At 44.5% G+C, this 17,533-nt stretch overlaps 1 protein-coding gene across 2 annotated transcripts in view; it reads right to left on the bottom strand.

Moving 5' to 3' along the window:
* LOC148032281 (uncharacterized) overlaps positions 1 to 16,049 on the bottom strand; it is a 48,058-nt gene extending 32,009 nt beyond the window's left edge. Inside the window, exon 1 of one of the 2 annotated variants that reach the window (XR_015691603.1) lies at positions 15,874 to 16,049. Coding sequence is in view for 1 of the 2 variants with exons in the window: in XM_087682922.1 (XP_087539048.1) it covers positions 15,874 to 15,876 (3 nt within the window). In the remaining variant the exon portion in view is untranslated. The remainder of the gene's footprint in view (positions 1 to 15,873) is intronic. The other variant, XM_087682922.1, reaches the window with a different exon arrangement.
* Between the last annotated feature and the right edge of the window lie 1,484 nt (positions 16,050 to 17,533).

Genomic DNA, 17,533 nt, shown 5'->3' with positions numbered 1-17,533 from the left:
GTGTCTTATTCAGCCAACCCTCCATCAGCGTTGTCTGCCACCATGACAACGATTTCCGCAGTCCCCAAACAGTATTAGCTTTCTCACCCAGCCATTGGTGATCTTGAATGAGAAGATGATACACCTGATTAGTAGAGGCCTTTTCCAGACTCAACCGGCTTGCAAGGTCCCAGTCCTGCCAAGGGCGATCCACAGCCAGGGCAAGAAAGGGTTGCCTACCCTGAAGCTCCGACGAAAGCTTTTCCCATAAATCACGGTATCCGCGCGGGATCTTGAAAAGGCGCCTAGCAGTCCGAAACGATACGAGGACATTGCGAGTGGCAAGGGTAGCATCTGCAACCGACGTCACACCTAAACGGGCCATGCGGTTAAATCTTGGTCTGAGCTGATCTTTATCTTCCCATGAAAGGAGTCTCGATACTGCCAACAATTCCAGCTGAAAGGAGTTAGTCTGCAAGCGGTCCCCTACTGGGTGCCAACGGGCCTTTTGGAGCACCACTTTCCAAGAGCCGACCAAGTGCAGTAACAAAGAGGAAGAGGGACTGGAAAAACGAGAGTTAGCATTAAGGACATGCCACCAGAAGGCCCAAAGCCGTGTGTTACCATGGCGGAGCCCGCTGTCCTCAAGAAAATAACGGGCTATGATGGTCCACAGGTGATGATCCACACACATGGCACGAAAAAGGGACCAACGGAGAGCTAGCATGTGAGTTTCTGCATCCAAAATAGCTCCACCACCCATGCGCTTAGGGGTACATGTATGTGACCATGAAATCCACGAAATGCCTGCCTGTAGTGAATCCCTCTTCCGTAGCATGAAACGGATGGGATGAGTGAGAGCCTTCAAAGTAGTAGGCGTCCATGGCAACAATGGCAGGAAATACGTTAGCATTGGTAGCATGATTGTCTGAGCCACTTTGAGGCGGACATGGAATGGCCACGCTTGCGACTTCCAATACATAAACTTCGCCGCCAGTTTTTGTGAAATCCACTCCAGCAGGTCCTTTGGCCGTACATCCACCCCCAATGGGTATCCAAGATGCCTGACAATGGAGCCACGGGAAACCACCTGGCCTTGCCAGCCTAATGACTGTAAATCAGGCTCTGTGCAACTGAGAATGGCGGACTTAAAGGCATCGATGCGAAGCCCAGAGGCCTGACCAAAGAGCGTCCAAACATCTAATGCCTTTCGAATGTTGTCCCTGTCCGCCTGCAAAATAATAAAGGTGTCATCAGCCAAAGATTGGCTAACGAAGTGCTGGCCCAAAGGAAGAGACAACCCTGCCAGCTGAGCCGAAGCTGCCATGGAGGATAACATTGAAAGGACCGGGTGAGTCGCCAGGGCAAAGAAGAAAGGACTCAAAGGACAACCCTGTCTGACCGAGCGTGCAAGGACAAATGGCTCTGTAACCCCACCATTGAGCATAACTCTGGAGGAAGCCGCAGCACTAATGGTGTAGATCAATCAGGACATCCGGGTACCAAAGCCCATAGCAGACATGAGATCTGCAATGAAAGACCAGTCCACATAATCAAACGCCTTTTCCAAGTCCAATTGAATCAATACCACTTCCTGACCAGAGTGCCGCGCATAGTCAATAGCCATTTGCACATTTAAGATATTATGCAGAATGTTGCAGCCCTTAATGAAACCATATTGGAGAGGATGCACAATAGCTGGAAGGTGCTTGTGAAGCCGATTCGCCAGCACTTTGGAGTAGATTTTATACATGGAGCCCATCAAAGAGATTGGTCTCCAGTATTGCAGCTTTCACGGCGAAGGGACCTTTGGAATCAGTTTGATAAGGCCTTCTTTCCATGAGGAGGGCATGACCCCTGTTTCCCAAACCTGCTGAAACATGACCACCAATGGCTTCACCAACTGCGTGGCCGAGTTCTGAAAGAATTCATTAGTGAGACCATCCCAGCCAGGACTTTTATCCTTAGGCAGGTGCAACAAAACATCCATAACCTCCTCCTCGCAAATATCCGCCTCCAAAGTGGCTTGCATATCAAATGGAACCTGCTGGCGGACCAGATGATAGAAGACCGAGCGGGCATGCGTAACCTGGCTAGAAGGCGAGGGAGAAGAACCAAGAAGTTCCATAAAATAATTTCTGCACATAGTGACAATGGTCTGCGGATCAGTGACCATGCGACCTTCCGAATCCTGGAGTCTGGTCAAATTTTCGCGAGCCGGAGACGCATGCAAGGCGCGAAAGAACTTATGAGACTGGCAGGCACTATCTTGCAATGTGTCAGTCAAGTTATGCAGCTTGGCCTGCTGATAAGATTTCAACTGAAACACTTGAATAAGATGGGCCAAACGCCTCTCCAGTGACAGCAGAAAATCATCATCTGGGGAATCCAGGAGCAAGGAACGGACCAAAGCCAGTAAGTCCTCTGCTGCATGTCGACATCGGCGACAAAGCGAGGCATGATGGATCCCATACTGCCGAGCAAACCGCTGCACATTAGAGAGCAGCCGTGCAAATGAAGGCAAGCCCTTAGAGGCGAAGTCCAATAAGAACCTCTCAATCAATTGCTGCATATAGCCCTAGAAAATTGAATGCTTCAAATAAGAGGAGTTGAAACGTAAAGGGAGCCTATCCAGCAACTGCATAAAAGGTGCAATAGATTGTGCCCGCATCTCAAGCTGGAGGGGGAAATGGTCCGACAACGCATATTGCTGCAAGACCTTCGTTTCCAGCATCTCGGGAAGAAAATCATCCCCCTGCATGATATACATTCTGTCCAGTCGCGACCAGGTAGTTGCATATTGTGCGGAATGAAAAGTAAACCCTAAAAAAGAAGGGTGAAGCCACGACCAAAGATCTTGCTTGAGTACGTGCAAAGCAAAGGAATTCCACACCCGGCTTTCCGGCGTATCCATTACCGAATGCCCTGAAGTGGACTGAGAAGAGTCAACACACATATTGAAATCTCCCATAAAAAACCCCCTTCGGCCGAGTGACATGGAGCCCTGCAAAGTGGACCAAAGATCCCGTCGGGATGCGGGATCATTCGGAGCATAGAGGCCCAACAACCATAAAATCTCTCCTTCAAATAAGACTTCGATTACTAGAAAGCGGCCCTGCACATCATTTTTAACAAGGACAGGCTGGTATTTCTCATGGACAATCATCAACATGCCCGAATAGTGCGTAGCATGGGTCTCTGCATAAAACAGACGGAATCCATGACAATCCACAACTTTTCCTGCTTCACCGTGACTTTTGTGCTCAACTGCACACAATACATCCCACTGGTTCTCATGCAAGACGGTCCACATGGCATGTTGCTTATGGCAAGAGCAAATGCCTCGCACATTCCACGTGGCTATCTTCATGTATCTTCAAAAAAGGAAGTCAGGAACGAGGCGCCTGTTGCCTCGATTTCACCTTTTCCGCGAGAGCATCCAGGGCACCCTCATCCAGAAAATCAGCCAATACTGCAAACGAATTCTGGCGACCTGCTTTAGAGGTAGAAGGGAAATCCACTGCCTTGGGAGAGGGGCGGGGATAACGCCGATCCCAGGGTGTGATAACATTACCTTTGGTATCAAACGCTAGCTTAGCAGGTGGGCCTTTGGGGCCATCGGTATAGACTTTCCTTGGAGACTGATTACGGGGGGCAAACGGGGCCGTAGGACGCGCAGCCTGCTGTGAAGTGACCATTTCTTTCCTGCGCGTATACGTGCGCACGGAATCCTGGGAAGCAATAGGCCCAAGATCCGCCAAGCCTGCATCCAACTTTTTACCTTTTTTGGGACGTGCCTCAATCCAGTCAGTGCGACGGGAATCCACGCTCAGGACCTGTTGTTTGCCTTTATCCATGACATGAGGAGACTGAAGGGCTTCCTGGGGCGGGGCATCAAGCACCATGTCATCCTTAGGCAGCACAACATGCGCATCCTCTGAAGACGGTTGCCTTTCAGGGCATTCGGCCATGAAATGCCCCAATTTACCACATGAAAAGCAGTGTCCCGCAAAGTTGCCCCATTTCAAGCGAAAATGCAAAGGATGCATGCCTGAACAATTGAGGCGAAGCCACGCGGGCCTTTTCCTGGCCGTGTCCCATAACATGCATAAACGGTTTCGGTTCATCGCCCTGAGGCTTGGGGGGACCAGCACTGTTCCCACAACCGCCATCGCATCCTTCAACATGGGCCAATAGACCGCCGGACAATTTTCCACCTCCACCCACACTGGGCATTCTCGTTGAAGCAGACGCTGGAAGTTGGCCATGGGGCGCCATGGCACAACATGGACCAAGCGGCGATCAAAGAATAGTGGCAACTTGGACAGGAGCTCAGCTCGATGCGTTTCCAATTTCAACAGCACCTCATAAAAGCCGCGAGGTCCAAGGAAGATCTCCTCAACACACTCCCCTTGCAATAAATGGTGCATCCACTCGCGAATATGCGAAAGCACTGGGATCCTGCCAGTGAAGAAAAGTATAACTGCACGGTCATAAAACACCGAGAAGGATCGCAAGACTGATTTGGGGTCCACCGTGGCTTCCAGCACATCATCCGTTCCCGCATCAGAAAAAGATTCATTATTATGTTGGACATAATTGCCAAGCAGAGTATTGGCAAAGTCCAGCAAATGCTCCCAGTCAATTTCCTGCGAATCCACCGGATCAGAGGCCACTTGCGCATAGGAACGTTCCTGAGGACCCATTGGCTCATCAGAAGTATGCTTGGAGCGTTTGCCGGCAGGCGGCAGTTCAAAACCCGGAGGCGACTCCTCCGTGCATGGCACCATATTCTCCGGCTCCTCTGCATCGAAATCAGGGCCAAGGGCTGCCACCGTCCGATCGAGAAAATCCATATCCAGGCCAGCCATACTGCTGTCTTCGCGCTCGCGCCCTCTCTCTCTCTCTCTCTCTCTCTCTCTCTCTCTCTCTCTCTCTCTCTCTCTCTCTCTCTCTCTCTCTCTCTCTCTCTCTCTCTCTCTCTCTCTCTCTCTCTCTCTCTCTCTCTCTCTCTCTCTCTCTCTCTCTCTCTCTCTCGGTGCAAGTCCCGTAGACCTGTCGGCCTCAGCCGTGGCCTATCCCGAGGGGGTGTAGATAACGCGTGGGTTAGGGCGCAACCCTAACGGAGCAAATTCAAGAGGGCGAAACGCAGGCCCAACGGGCAGTGACAAAGGCCAGAACGCTGAGGAGGAAGGCTGGCAGGCGACGGCAGGGCTGAACCGTCAGCAACTGAAGCGCTGCGGAGCAGGGATCAAGCGACAGTCCGGAGGGCCCAGGTCCAATGGCGACGGTAAGCTCTGATACGCAGGGCAGACATGCGTTGACCTGGAGCAGAGTCCGCAGGTCAGACGGGCGACGGCAGGGCGGGGCACGCAGCCAACGGGCCTCCAGATGCTGGCGACGGCGACGGGGCTGCAGACGACGACGACAGGGCACAGGCAACAGGGCTGCAGGCGATGGCCTCTCTCTCTCTCTCTCTCACTCTCTCTCTCTCTCTCTCTCTCTCTCTCTCTCTCTCTCTCTCTCTCTCTCTCTCTCTCTCTCTCTCTCTCTCTCTCTCTCGTTTCATTCATACATATTACACCCTCTCCTTTTCCGACATCCCTCTTCCTCTCCCTCTCCTCCTTTCTTCTCATTCTTCTCAGCAATGCCTAGGCCTCCTCATGATCTATCTTTAAGTTGCACATTTTATATGTGTAGGCTGATTTTATATAAATTTTTATATGTATTTTTTAATGAACAACGAAACAACGTATTTTATTCTTGAAATTTTTGTGTATGTTCATACCATACATATTCACATACTAAATGTACGGAACCGCCCTACTGCAGAAAACTCCACCAAGCACCCAAACGCAGGGTGTAATGGAGGGGTCACCAGAAATATAGGACTGATGCCAAGATGAGGAGAATCCTCCAGGCAGCTAAACGCAGAGTGCAAGTTGGCCTAAGATGACGCCAGGATGAGAGAGCAAGTCGCCATGCTGGAGGAGAGAGATGGATATCACCATGAACCACAATGTCCGCTTGAAGGGGTGTGACCGTAGTAAAAAGGTAGGAGGGAGAAAGAAAGAGTGTCGAAATAACAAAGGAAGAAGGGTGAAGAATGACTGAAGTAATGGTGGTAAAGAATAAATGAAGTGACAGCCTATTTATAGGCATAAGCTATCTAGGGTGGCGCACTACTAAGTGGCCGCCCACTAACAAAATGACCAAAATGAGGACACCAACCCTTTTTGGGACTATCAATACGAAACCCTAAATGAAGTGATTAAACTGAAGAAGTGGTTTCTCAATAGTGCCACCATGGGCCTTCTCTCACTCATTTCATGAGAAATGCCATGGAGAAGATAAAGGCTTGCACCGTACTTGATGCCGAGGTTCCAAAGTAATTATATGTAATTAGATGTTTTTCAATGCATGTTCAACCTTTGTTAGATAATGAAGCTTAACTAATTTTTATACCTATTGCACTTTTCCTTAATTAGTGAAACAATTGATGTTTTAGATGATACACCAAGGCAGAATGGCACCCTCTACATCATTGAGAAGAGGTGAAAATGGATTAAAAGGCGGTAGCTCTCTTGCATCCCACTTATAAAAACCCCTCACTCTTCATAGATCAAGAGCTAGCCTCAAATAGAGATACTTATCTCCTGAAAGACTTTGTATGAGGATCTGCATGGATCATTCCTTCAAGAGCTAATAAACTATGAAGACCAAAGAGGAACGGCCTTTGCTAGCATGGTGTGCTCAAAAAGGGCCTCTTTGGTCAAGTCTCTATCTTGATGGGAGTCATTTGGATATCAATTACCCAATGTGCAAAAGGTGGCTTTAAGAGTGCTTGCTCGAGTAATTGAAATTTAAAATGTAAGTTTCTAGTAAATATTTTAAATTTTGACTTTTAAAAAGTGATTTTGTTTACTTAAATAGGATTGCTTATCTCGTGCATATGGGAGAAACTGATTAGCCTATTCTCTTCTACACACTAAAATCCATAACAATGTTAGCACCAGGTAATTAGAATGACCAACCTATTGTCCTCCTAACTTACACACGCTTAGAGATATATATGAGATACCCATAGCACGATAGATAATTTGGGACGTGAGTCCATGACTATCAGTATCTACTATTCTAAATTCGCAAATTTTTAGGTGAATATAGACGATTTAAGTTGACAAGGGCCACAATCAAAACTTTGCATAGAGATAAGGAGCAAGACGCCATCTTTAGAGAGCTCTACATGGATTTGGAAGAGATTAACTACCAAATATCACGTAGTCATAGGGAATGATGGCTGAGACCCACTTCTCGAGGTGTGCCGATTGATGGCACAAGTGGCAATCAAAGCCTATGTGAGATGTGATGATTCTATAAGCTCTTCTACTTCAATTACTAGTGTTATTGAGGTTGTCCCTATTCAAGAGCCAGAGCAGGACATCATCTTTAGAGAGCTCTACGTGGATTTGGAAGAGATTGACCACCAAATATCACGTAGTCATAGGGAATGATGGTTGAGACCCACTTCTTGAGGCGTGTCGATTAATAGCAGCATAGGGTGGCAATCAAAACCTATGTGAGGTGTGATTCTAGAAGCTCTTCTACTTCAATTGCTCGTGTTATTGAGAATGTCCCTGTTCCAGAGCCAGACTATGACGAGCAGGGCAACTTGCTTAGCAATGGTAATTTTGATTCACATACTTCTAACTCATCTAGTGACGATTGTGAGTCTCATGAGAGTAAAGGATCTCACTCTGAGGACTCATCTCACTAGTATGGACTCTCAAGTCTTGCCTTTAGATTCTTTTTGTATCAACTATAATCTGTTTTTTGCACTTGCCACTTGGCACTTGTGACTTGTCATACCATGATCCATGAATCATGATCCATCATTATAGCTAGCTCCCTTTTTGATCCACTGTACATGTCTTCAATCTTATAAATGAAATTGGATCTTGGAAATTACTTGTAACTAGAGTCTTGGATTTATGTTTTGTCTAAACCTCTCGTCATGTTCATGAATCATTTTTGAAACTTGAAGCAAAGACATTTGTGGTTTGTAAATTGTAATAGTATGAAATAGATAATGCCTTGTGACACTCTATCTCATGGCTAGCCACTCTCATGTTAAAACAAGTAATGTTTACTAGACTAACCCTTAATTTTCCATGTATTTTTTAATGACCATACGAAACACCAAATTTACCCAACATTGTTTTGTGTATGTTCGGTACTATACTAAGTCCCCCAAACTGGAAGGATCAGAGGGATCATGCTTGACTACCTTGCTATGAAGATTCCAATAGATATACACATGATCCAAGTGCATACACTAAGAATGATGATGAATTGAAAAAACATGTTTGCACATAGAATCTCGATATATTGTATATGAGTGTGATGATCCATATAAGTAAATGCCTAGGTCCCTCAAAAGCAAGTTAATTTTCAACTACTGGTGTGTTACATCCTTGGACATCTAGAATGGGTGCCCATAGCATTGGCCGTTCAGTACTAGATGATAGATCACTAGGTGTGAATACACCCTAAAGGCTAGGGTGGTAAGGGATCTTATGGCATGAATACACCCTAATGCTAGGGTGGTTAAGGAGTCCTATAATAAGGACTTCGGGGCTCACTTGGGGCATTGGACTATAAACCCTTACCAACTTGATACACAATAATAATGGTGTGGGATAACGGTATGGAACTTTGGTCCTTGCAATGGGACCTTGGCCCATTGATCTCAAGCTTCGGAGTGAGCCCATATTGGCTCTATGGCTAAGAGGTGAGTCTAATGTCCATGCCTCTATGTTTGTTTCTATGCTAGTATAGCTTTTGTCATGTCATAGGTTGGATCTATTTGTGTGTTTAATTGGTCCTGGACTAACCATCACTCCCAGCAATTTCTCTACAATCATCCCAATCTTCAAGGTTATAAGGCAAAGCGGGCAAAATTTATGCAACACATCCATTTCAAAATCTACTATCCCAAGGGTGCAATTCATAATATAATCAATGCTCTTAATAAAATCACCTAGGTCTATGCTTTATCATTTTCGGTAATCTTAACCGACTACTATCTTTCTCTGACTAGGCATTGCTAGATAGTTCCTAACTTTGGCAGGATTTGGTATCTAGTTCAAGACGGGACTTCTCGCATAGGAAGCTTAAGGGGTCCTCACACCCAAAAGTCCACTACTAAGAGGAAGATACCAAAGAAGTACCTATTTAAGGTGGATGGCTATCAAACAAGGCCAAAGAGATAATCAATAGCCATCATCCTAAGTTCACTAGCCATTTTTTGGCAAATGGTCTTGTAGATAATGGAGACACACTAATCTATTTTATCCTCAAAACATCCAAGATGTCAAAGTGCAGCAAATGCGGAAGCATATGGACAAGACTAAAACACAATGAACACGAAAGAAAGGGAGAGAGAAAAGAGACATAAGAACACAGAAATCTGCAATCAATGAATGCTAAAATAAGGTAAGATGTACAAGGGTTGTCGGTGTATCTCCTTAAGTTGGATCTCTCTCACCAACCTGAAATGAACAAGTGAGGAGAGCAAGCTGAAGTGGTGCTATAAATAACATGAAAAGAAAACATTAAATATGGCAGATTGGCCAGCCAAATCTAGCTGACTACTGCCAGATTTTGCCAACCTGCCAAATCTAGCCCAAAACGCACAAAATTGGCAGCCATAAATGTTGCAATAAATGTGCTGCTCACGTGGCACTGAATTGCCCACTGAACCTGCCCAGACACTGGCGACTACTGAAAAGAATGCCCAAATAACTGAAAGGAAATGCCTAAGTCCCTCCAAGAGAACTAACTACACCAACTGTATCCTGAGAAATGCTAGTCCAAGGAATGACTAATCTCTAACAGCCCCTCTTAGATCTTGGACGTGGCACAAGGCTCAAGCATTTGGAATCCTATCAAAGAACAAGCTAAGGAAGCACCTTTGTCAACAAATCTACTAGATTATCCTCAATCTTGTAGTAAACCACATCAATGTTCTCATCCAAGATCTACTCTCAAATGAAATGATATTGAATCTCAATGTGGTTCGACCTAACATGAAACACACAATTCCATGCCAAAGCAATGCAACTCTCATTGTTGCAATGAGGTGTCGTAGAACCTATCCGAGAACAGCCAAGCTCTCCTAGCAACCCCTAAAGCACACTGGCTCATGGTAGAAGATGCCACTCTATACTACAGTTCTATGGAAGAAAGGGCAACAATGGGCTGCTTCTTGCTACTCCACGAGATAACACCTGCACCCAAAGTAAAGCAATATCATGTCATTGACCTCCTTTGGTCAACATCACTGGCCCAATTAAAATCCATCCAACCTATAAGAACCAAGGGTGAATCTCTATTACATGTTGGATAATGAATACCAAGATTGGGGATCCCCCTTAAGAACCACAAAATCTGCATAGCAGCTTGCCAATGTACCATCTTGGGTTCACTCATGAACCTAGCCAACAAACCTATAGGAAAGCACAAAATCAACCCAAGTACTAAGAAGCCAAATCAATGCCCAATCAACTGCCTATAGTCGGTAGCATCTGCCGTCAATGAATCTACATGGACCGTAGCCTTCCAGTTCTGAACCATAGGGGTAGATATGGCCTTACATCCCTCCATCTCAAACATGGACAAAAGCTCCTACACATACCACTCCTGGGAGATGAAAATCCCTCTCAAAGTCTGGTAAATCTCATGGCCTAAAAAGAAATGGAGAAGGCTCATATCCATCATCTCAAACACCTCGTGTAGTGCCTCCTTTGTCTCCTTGATCTTTTGGACATGGTCACCTATCAAATAAGATCATCCACATAAAGCATAAACAACCCGTGCCCTCTAGCCAAGGTGTGGACATGCAACTGGAGATTAGAATAGGAATGTCAATACCCCATCTTCCCTTGGAGGAATAAGTCGATCTTCTTGTTCCAAACACATGGAGCTTTTTGAGACCGTAAAAAGGGCCTTCTTCAACCTGTACACCTGTCCATCTAATGAGAAAAAGCCAGGAGGCTGCTCAATATAGATCTCCTCCTTCAAATCACCATTTAGGAAGGCAAACTCCACATCAAGCTGATAAACCAACCATCTCTTATGACTAGCTAAGGCAAAACCGGCTCTAATGGTAGCCATCCAAGCTGTAGGCGGAAAGGTGTCATGGAAATCCACCCCTGGCCACCATTCGAAGCCCTTTGCAAACAAGCCATGCCTTGTGCTTATCAAGAGTACCATCACTATGATATTTAGTCTTGAAGACCCATTTTACACCAATCACCTTTCTATTAACGAGCCTAGGCACAAGATCCCAAGTGTCATTCCGCTCAATAGTATCCAACTCCTACTCCATACCCTTCTTCCAATGATGTGACTGCAAAGCCTCCTTCATGGAGGTGTGCTCCCTATCTTGCATGGCACGAGTCATCAAACAAAAGTTGGTACAAACAAGCTCGGTGGTGTGTGCTTGGTTCCTCAGAGACTGCCACAGGCCATCTTACAGTTGCCACTCCTCAAGGACTCCTTCAATCCCTAAATCACGCAGTGTGTCTCGAACCCAACAAGGAGGAGGCTAATACTCCCCTTGCCACTCTCCATCTACCAAAGACTCAAGAATATCCTCCAAGGCCAACTCAACGGATGAAACAAATGGTGAAGCAATCTCCTCCTCCACTGAGAGTGGAGCCTCAATAGGCAATGGCTTCTAAGGCACTGGACCAAGAGCCCAACTGCCACCTAGACTATGAGCCATATCCCACGAACACCTATCTATTGAAAGCCGGCTCAAACTTGTCTCTCTTCTTCTTCAAGATGTGAACATAGACATCACATCCGAACACCCTAAAATAAGAGATATCTGACTTCTATCCAAAATATGCCTCAAAAGGGATCATACCAACCAACGATCGAAGTAGGGGAACAATTAAGGATATGGACAGCAGTAGCCACTACTTTGGCTTAAAGACACTGAGATGTCCACAGATGCTCCATCAGTCCGCCCCATCTCGATCACATTGCGATTCTTCCACTCCAATATGCCATTCTTCTCAAGGGTATTCATGTTGGCAAACTCCTAGTGAATGCCAGATCTACACAAAAATGAGTTAGCTCATGGGAGACAAACTTCCCTCCCTTATTGAAATGCAGGGTCTTAAGTTTCCTGCCAAACTTGTTCTCTTCAAAGATCATCTAATCCTCCTTAAAATTTGAGAATGCTTCGGACTTCAAGGCCAAGAAATATGCTCATGTCATCCTGCTAAAATCATCAACAATTAGTATAAAATACAAACCAATCTACCACCTCCAAATGGAGGAAGGTGGCTGATAAAGGAGCAGCCACTGCTCCTGAGTCCTTTATAGTCTTCTCCTTCTTGATATCCTTCTTGTCCTTGTCGGGGCAATCTTTCTTCCAATGACTTGTCTTGCCACATATGTGACAAGTAGACTCCTTGGCTTTATCTTGTTTGGACTTCTCGTCCTTCTTCTTCTTCTTGTTCTTTCCCTTCCGTTGGAAAGACTAACTAGCCAAAGCCTCCAACTTGGGAGTGTTCTAACCTTTGAGTTGTTCCTCTTAGTCCAAGACCATAGGGACCAACTCCTCCCACTTAAGGGTTTCTCTCCACCCTGAAGCAATCAAGGTGGAATAAAATGCACTGAATCGGAGTGGTAGCTGAGAAAGAAGAGTTATCACCGTGTCCTCCAAGATAATCGCTTTCCGTACATTCTAGACCTACATTTGCAATTATTGAAGCTTATTGACATGCTCCTACATAGAAGAAGACTTGTTAAGACTCAAAGTCCTCATTTGAACCTCTAGAGACACCCACTTCACCACAGTCATTCCATTGTACATTTGATCAAGCTCCAACCATATCTCTTGAGCCACGATCAAGTGCTCAATGTGAGCAATGACAATTGGAGTACAAGAGAGAAAGAGGAAAGAACAAATGTGGGCATTCAATTTGTCCCAATGTGCTTGTACCTTCATTAACTCAGCTTTCTCATCTGCAGAAAGCTTGAAGGCATTGCGAGCTGTAGCACAGTCTATAGCCTTAGTCATGAGCTCCGCCTAATCATAAGACTCCAAGATGGCAAGTATCATTACCTGCTAAATGGAGTAATTCTCCCCATCAAGCTTTTGATTTGAAGGAAGAGCTGGCAACATAGGAACCTTACGGTCCATAATAGCCTAAAACTCCACATTAATTTCGATCGACATTGTGAATGGAATGACCAGCACAAAAACAAGGGCAGCCCCCTTTAACTCCGCGCACAGTGCCAGTTCTACTAGGGCTTCCTCAGCTCGTCCTCAAAGAGTTTCACCCGCCACATGCGATGAAAACTCAAAATCTACAGCAAAAGGCTGAAAACACAGCCTTTCCTCCTTCATGAACACCAAGGACCTACAAAAAACAAAAACTTCGCTCCTTACCCATGGACAACCTGTTCACCGCAGCCTCCAAAGGCTAAAAACTCAAACAATCGTCGCAAAGAATCCTCCCAATCAAGTCTGCCCACAATCGATCAGCCCTTTTATGCTGCCCTGATACCATGTCAAAGTGCAGCAAATGCGGAAGTGTATGGACAAGACTGAAAGACAATGAGCATGAGAGAAAGGGAGAGAGAAAAGAGACAAAAGAACACAGAAATCTGCAGTCAATGAATGCTGAAATGAGGAGGAAAGATGTACAAGGGCTGTCAATGCGTCTCCTCAAGCCGGATCTCTCTCACCAACCTAAAATGAACAAGTGAGGAGGGTAGGCTGAAGTGGTGCTATAAATAGCACGAAAAGAAAGCATAAAATATGGGTCTGCCAGCCAAATCTGACCCTAAACGCACAAAACTGGCTGCCATAAATGCTGCAATAAATGCCTGCCAACATGGCACTGAACAGCCCACCAAACCTGCCCAAAAAGCCAAAATAATTGACAAGAAATGTCTAAGTCCCTCCGCCGAGAGAACTGACTGCAGCAACTGCATCCTGAAAAATGCTAGTCTAGGAGATGACAAATCTCTAACACAAGAACCATAGATTGGATTGACAAATCGATCTATGGAGGATATGCTTCACACGTATCTTTCCCATCGTCAATCCCGATGGGAGCACTATCTTTCACCTATTGAATTTCCTAATGATGCCCTAAAGGCTAGGGCAATTAAGGGGTCTTATAATGTGAACACACCCTAGGGTTATCACAATTAAGGAGGGCTATAGAAAGTACTCAAGGGCTCATTTGTGGGAGATCTCTGTGATTGCCATACTTGGACTCTAGACCCTTGGCAGCGCCATCCACACAAGGATACTGTGGATTGTGGTATGGAAAATCAATGGCAGCTTGGCCTAACATGCTGTTGGTACTAGGCTCAGGGGCCATCCCATGTTGACTAAGACTAGGTGCATCGTTGCATGGAAACTCATTTCCTAAAATAGGATACATCCCCAATGTTTCCAAAAGGTTTCCTAGGTAACAAATACCTTTCTTATTCACCCAAGGTTCCCAAAAGAAATCAAAAATACCAAGAACATAAATAGGTAACTAAAAGGACAGCTCCTTCATCTTACCTAAGAAGAAATAACTTCAAGGATGAACAGGGTTATTAATGTGCCTACATACTAGGCTCTATACCATTGTTGACCGGTATAAAGACGAACTGTCCTCTGTTCTGGTGTGAGCACCACTACAACATTCTCTTGCACATGTGATGCTATTGAGCATAACTGCTGTCAAGAATGTGAACCCAGACAATTGAAATCTGCTTGGAGTTTTCAACTGCAAAATATCAGATCTCTTCTAAACCATACTTTGGCTCACTGCATATATGATCAGAGCACTGCAAGGCTACTTCTTTTGAACAATTTGTAAAACATGGTATAGAGAGAGAAGTGTGAAATCAGCATATGTACACCCATGATATAGCAACACTCCTGCTGATTTTTCTCCTGAAAGCTGCTTTAGGTAACAACAAAGAGCAAACGACAGCTGAGTTACATGGACAATGACCTCCAAGCAAAAACAGCGTCAGATGTAATTGTCACCCTATAAGGTGCTTGCATGTTGTGTGAATCTCTAGCTTAGCCAAGTAGTCCAAACTAGCATGGGCATCAAACTAGCAGTAATGCAGTGCTCCTCAAAATGGTGAAATGGTAATGATCAGGAAATTTAATCAGAACATGAATAGATAATTGATGTGGCTTTTTTGTTTGGGCCAACAAAATGGCTATAGTAACAGAAGTGCATATACCTTACAGGGGACAGGATAGATGACTGATGGGGCTACACACGGGACTTACTATGATGGTTTCACTTACAAACTCATGGAACCTCAATAGTGTGCATCACTGGATACAGCTATGACAAGATTCTATCCTTTGCTCAGCAATCTGGATGGTTGATTAGACGGTTAATGAAATGTACGCATAAAAAACATCTAAAAGTTGTAGATCACTTTACAAATGTATGCAATGTGTGTATCTGATGCGTATGCTGTGGTTTGATCAATTATCGAGTGCCAAATCACATCAAAACAAAAAATATTCTCTCTATATGACAAACATACGAAACTTGCAAAAAGAAACGAGTTCAGGAACTGTCTGCTCAGGCAATTTCTAGAGTTTCTTGCTGTTTACACCACAATGCCGTTGAATGGATCAGTCCATTCAAGTTGATCATCATAAACAAGAAAAATCCAAGAGTTTCTTTGCTAGCTGCATCGCAATGCCAGAATTAGATGAATCTTGATGAGTGCAAGCGCAGAGAATCCTAAAAATTCGCAGAAAATGAAGCTCAGCAGGTAAACGGCATTGCATTGGACAAGGGGGATTGACACGAATGCCAAAGAGCAGCTGCAGAGAGTTACCATGGTAGACGGGGTAGCAGCACTACCAGCTCCTCTGTCCCTCACAGAGGGAGACTAGGGTTTCAAGAAGACGCCATAGCCTAGCAGAACCTGATCGCGGCCTGCGCTTTGGATTGAACGCGAGCAGGCCACCAACCCGAGAAGATGACGAAGGAGAAGAATAGAAGCACGACACAAACTCCATGTAGCAATTTTCAAAAATATCTTTTTTGGATCTTATTTTTTTAATCTGTTGTTTATTCTTTTTTCGGTTGCGTTCGATTGTTGCCAGCCTCATCATTCATCTCATCTCTTAGGACACTTTTTCTAAGGCCTTACCTTTTTGTCCTGATCTTTTTGTGCACTTTTTCCAAGGAGGCAGTGGGCACCCTTTTCCTCTTCTTGTGTGGGCCTTTGAGTGTGCCACATTCTTGAACCTATCCATTATCAACATTTTAACCAAAGTCCTTATTACTAACTACGAGAATTGTTCGCTTCCATCGAACAGATAGGATGAATACTTGAAAGAGCTCAAAGCAATTGAAGAGTGATCGTGAATGCACGTCGTGTAAAAGAATACCTCATAGCTTGTAGTTATCTTTGATATTTTAGTACATCCTTTTACCAGTGAAAACATGTCAAAGTTCTTTTGTTCTAACTAAGGTATCGAAGAAAATTGCCAAACGTCGCACTCAACCTCCAACCATCAACCTATCAAAGTTTTCTAGTTCTAACTAAGCTATGGAAGTAGATTGCCAATTTGTCACACTCAAACCTCCAATCATAAGGCAAATATCTCAATTATTTACTTTCCTTTGGATGTCCATAAAAGTACCTCAATATCAATCCTCAATGGTTTAACCTATCACCCACTTTAAATAAATGGCCCACCCACACTCTTTTATAAACAATGGAGCTTACTTTACATCATAAGTTAACTAAAGTTGTGTAGTTTGACAAAAATTAACCATAGCTTTTCTAAAATATGGTTTCTACCTTAAAAGAGAGGTAAGTTAAAAACTACTAGATGATGGAGTTGTATGATCATGAGATTGTATTTTTGTAGCTACTTACAAGACACCTCTATGCATTTAGGGATAATTAACCTAAATAAAACTAAATGTGCATGGAAACTAACCTACCACTAGTCCTCATAAGTAGTACAGAAAAATGTGGCATTTAGTTATGGACCAAGGACACTAGATTTGTGATGGTTTTGTGCCAGTATTTTGGGAAAAATGACCTAATGGGAATGTTGCTAAGGTTTCACATGCAAAGGCATCCCATGGGTCTCTAAAGCCCACCAACAGTTAAGATATTAACCTAATTTAATAATTGCCAAAAACAACAATTGTTAAATATAGCAATATAGAAAAAGGTGGTGTTTGGTGAGCCATCATAGTGTAGTTGTGAACCAAGGAATGGTTTTGTGCTAGTAGTTTGGGGGAAATGACCTAATGGAAGTGTTGTTGAGGGTTCGTGCGCAAAGTCATCCCATGCGTGTCCAGATCCTACCATGAGTCAAGATCTCAACCTAATTTAATAATGGCTAAAAATAACATATGTTAAATACAATAGTATAAGATTCTGAAAGTGAGAAAGATCAATTAGTGTGCCAAAAGTCATTTTTGGAAAGAGTTATAATTGTTGAGAATGTCAGTGTGCTACTTTAGGCAACATA

Source organism: Lygodium microphyllum, chromosome 8 (assembly GCF_053477565.2).
Source record: "Lygodium microphyllum isolate KBCC chromosome 8, Lygodium_microphyllum_v1.1.10, whole genome shotgun sequence".
Taxonomy (NCBI): domain Eukaryota; kingdom Viridiplantae; phylum Streptophyta; class Polypodiopsida; order Schizaeales; family Lygodiaceae; genus Lygodium; species Lygodium microphyllum.
The sequence above is the reverse complement of the archived record's forward strand: the minus strand, read 5'-3'. Positions and strand labels throughout refer to the sequence as shown.